General features: G+C 31.1%; 3 protein-coding genes across 3 annotated transcripts; all 3 read left to right on the top strand.

Annotated features, from left to right (window-relative positions):
• Positions 1-174: 174 nt before the first annotated feature.
• Positions 175-1,266, top strand: EIN_462410 (hypothetical protein; the record flags this gene model as incomplete). Its single annotated transcript, XM_004256608.1, has 1 exon — positions 175-1,266. The coding sequence occupies one exon, from the start codon at positions 175-177 to the stop codon at positions 1,264-1,266; it is 1,092 nt and encodes a 363-aa protein (XP_004256656.1).
• A 185-nt stretch (positions 1,267-1,451) lies between these two features.
• Positions 1,452-1,937, top strand: EIN_462400 (hypothetical protein; the record flags this gene model as incomplete). Its single annotated transcript, XM_004256607.1, has 1 exon — positions 1,452-1,937. One exon carries the CDS (start codon positions 1,452-1,454, stop codon positions 1,935-1,937), a length of 486 nt encoding a protein of 161 aa, XP_004256655.1.
• Positions 1,938-2,893: 956 nt separating this feature from the next.
• EIN_462390 (hypothetical protein) lies at positions 2,894-3,333 on the top strand (the record flags this gene model as incomplete). The annotated part of the gene is made up of 1 exon (XM_004256606.1): positions 2,894-3,333. A coding segment is annotated over one exon (440 nt), but the record flags the coding sequence as incomplete, so codon positions are not given.
• Positions 3,334-3,816: the final 483 nt, after the last annotated feature.

Below are 3,816 nucleotides of genomic sequence, written 5' to 3'. Positions count from 1 at the left end.
CGAAGAACTGTTGAAGAGGTATGGTGGCTTTACCACAGCGCGTCAATACCAATTGGACCAACACACTGTCTCTGTGATGCCACAGAACATTAATGAGGAGTAATTGAATGAACCAAAACCTAAACAAATAGTATTTCCTTTTTATTTCTAAAGTCCAATCTTTGAAACCAAACAATGGAAGTGATCAACTCTCTCGTCTCTGAGCTCGAGCGTTCTTTGTCTTTCATTTCCAAATCCAATCATTGTCTTTCTTCCTCACAATTTGCAGATTTCACTCTCGATCCAGTTTTTTCCTTTCTTAACCAACACGACTTTTCATCTCTTTCCCTTGACAAAGTCCCTTCCCTCCGCACGTCTTTCGAAGCGGCGTCCTCTGTCTTCGACTCGTTCCGACAAAAGCTCCAAACAGTCGACGAACTCTTTTCAACAATTTTAACAATTTCCCAAGCTTCTCGCGATCTAATTACTTCCGAATTCGCCAAATTGAATACCCTGGGAACATCCCTTGATACCGCAGAAAGTGTTTTACTTCAAAAAGAGTCCGAAATTTCAAACAGCCAGACAATATCAATTAACGTCTTTTCAAACCCTCAAAAACAAGGCGATTTCGAGGAGGAATTTGCGCATCAGCTGTCAAAGAACACACACATCAAAAAGTCACAAGAAAAGCACGTCCCAAAAGGAAATCAACCATTTTGCAGGGTCGATGGACGTGCAATATCACTAAAAGACAGTGATATAGAGGATATATACCTCATTAAAGACGTTGAAAAATGCCTGCTTGAGTGGTGTAGAGGCGTGACTTTGGAACTTCTCTATGACTCAAAAGTCGACGGCGACAAACAGAGCGATTTCCTCCCTAAAATCCGCGGGCGGAAGTCGCTCTATTTCATTATTTTTGATTCAAACCTCAATGTCTTTGGCGTTTATGTCAACACAACTATTGCGGCAGAAAACGTCCGTATACAAGACCTTTCCGGCTACTTGTTTAATTTAGTGAGAGCCGGGGATGTGGAGGCGCGTAAGTACTTGCGCAACAAGACCGCGAAATGCGGTGTTCTTTTCTTCAACGACAAAACAGAGCATTCTCCTCGACTCTTTGACTTTGGAAAGAATGATGAGAGTGGCGTATTTGTACTCAGAGAGGGCGTTCAAGGCGGGACTGTTCTTAACATCGCCAACTCTTATTATTCCTCCCAAAAACATCGCTTAAATGTCCAGTCGTTCGTCACTCGGCGAATCTTAACTTTTCAAGTTCTATTTTGAGTGGTTTGACGTTTTCACATTTTGTTGTATGTCGAAAATTGTATTATAAATTGTAATTTATTTTAATATAAATATAATACAAAAATACATTAAACTAATCACTCATTTTCTCGCAATTAATTGTGATTGTGTTGTTGGAATAAAGAAACTGAAAAAAGGTGAAAAAACTGGAAAAGTGTTGAACCATGTCGTCCGAAGTAGCCAAAGCTGAAGTCTTTTTTTACAAAGTTTTTGGGAACGGTCGCAGTGACGTTGATGGAGCCGAGTTTATCTCTGGGTTACAGCAGCACTATAACATAGAAAATAAAAAGTACAAACAAGTCTTTGAGTATATCTTTTACTTTATAACCGGACAACGAGCTTCCGAGAAGACGAAAGTCTCGAAGAAGAAATTTGTTGAATTTTATAATTATCTTCCCGTTTTAGAAATCCCCGACGTCGAACGGATTTTATCTCTTGTGTTATTTAAAATGATAGATAAAGATGGGAATGGAACAGTGGACGAGGGGGAATTTGCTAAATTCACTGCTTTAATGCAAAAGGCTGGAATAAAAGAAAAACATAAAGAAGGAGATTTTGCTTTTTCGGCTATTAAAACGCAGACAGATAAAACTATTACTCTTGAACAATTCCACCAATGGTTTAGAACTAAAAGTTGGGCTTCTGATTAACTTTTTTTTTTGTGAAAGTTTTTGTCTTATTTATTTTGAAAAAGTAACTCGTTATTTTTAAACAATTTTATGTTCAGAAATGGAATATTTTATATACGTTAATTTATTTTTTTTGAAATATTGGAATAATATATGATAATAGTAAAATAACCATTTTAATTATTCAAATTAATTAAATTAAAATTATAAATTATTGTTTATTTAATTATATTTTAATTAATTATATTTTAATTAATTATATTGTTTCAAAAATCATTCAAATTTTTATTTGCCATTATACAAAAAACAATATTTTATATTTAAAAACTATATTATTAAATAATAATTATTACGGTCTGTTCAATAAATTACACAAGATGTGATTTGTTAAGATCGCATCTAAAAAATTGTTTTCAAGTTTTAATTGATATATTTTGTTATACTTTTTGTTATAAATCTTTTATTCTTAAATTATTTTTTCCTTATAATTGAATAATAAATATTTATTAATTTTTATTAGTAATAAGTCAAATCAAATTTTTTTTGATTTTTAAAGAATTTTGGAAAAATAAATGAGTTTTTGACATAAATAAATACGTTAAAATTGGCTAAAAAAACGGGATTATTGTCACAAAAAAAAACACATAAAACATTTTTGTTTATACAACATTTCAATAACAATTCGTTAATAATTGACAATGAATGTTATTAATAACTAAATTATAATATTTATTATTATTTAATTATGGAATAATCAACACAACATTTTTTCTTTTTTTACATATTCAAAACTAAAAGCTAATAATAAAACAACCACAAAAGTCTAGTTGAAAAGAGGACAAACCAAATACTTGGAATCATTTAAACACTTGACTCAACCACAAAGAAACTAACAAGAAATTATAAATAAACTATAAATAAACTATACACGAACCAAAGCATCACACGGAGGGATGTAAATAGAACTTGAAAGTCCAATGGCGATTGAATGTATAACATTTGATGAAGCCCTCTTTGCAACGGATGTCGACATCTTAAGTGGTGTATTGAAATATTTTTGTGCGAAAGGGAAGAGTGAAGCTGAGACGAAGAACAACCTTCGCATCTTCTTCGGCTTTTTTGCGGGATCTGACAAATTGTTTGAACTCCTTTATTGGGTGGTGGAACGAGAGATCACCGACGCTTCCGATCGCAACACCGTATTCATAAGAAACTCAGTCTATAACAATATCATTCACATCTTCTTTCAACTCGACTTCGTCCCAACTGTGTATAATATCATCGATAATGTCGTCTCTAAAATCGAGAAACACAAGATCTTCGTAAAAGTCTCAGACCCGGCTGAGAAAAATTTTAAAAAAATTAAAGAGGTCGCCAAGTACTTGGTCGACCAATTGATCCTTTCAAAATTCTCACCGTTTGTTCTTGTACTATACTTTATAGTTTTATTTATTATAAAATTATTTATTTGACAATAATGGAATAGTATAATAATAATATATTGATTAATATTGTATTTTTTTAATAATAGATGGTGGTTACTATTATTGTATTATATTTATCATTCGTTTTGCTAATATCTTTGTAATTAATAATCTAATTATTAAATTAAAATATTTAATTAATTTAATTATTGAGTTGTTAAATATATAACAAAGTATTGGTTTGATATGGTTATAATTATTGTATTATATAGTATGTATTAGTATTAATTATAATAATTTTAATATATATTATTAATATAATCAATATTATCAATATTAAAAATGATAACAGCAATCACAAAACTTATCTTTCTGAGTCATTTTAGAATTGTGTAACGCGACTGTATTTAAATAATCATTTTATACTCAAATCACAATCTAATCCGATCAAATAAAAATCAACATAATGCCAAAAC

The sequence above is a fragment of the Entamoeba invadens genome (genome assembly GCF_000330505.1).
Source record: "Entamoeba invadens IP1 unplaced genomic scaffold scaff_1105074726643, whole genome shotgun sequence".
Taxonomy (NCBI): domain Eukaryota; phylum Evosea; order Mastigamoebida; family Endamoebidae; genus Entamoeba; species Entamoeba invadens.
Note: the sequence above shows the minus strand (reverse complement) of the source record. Positions and strands in the feature narration are given on the sequence as shown.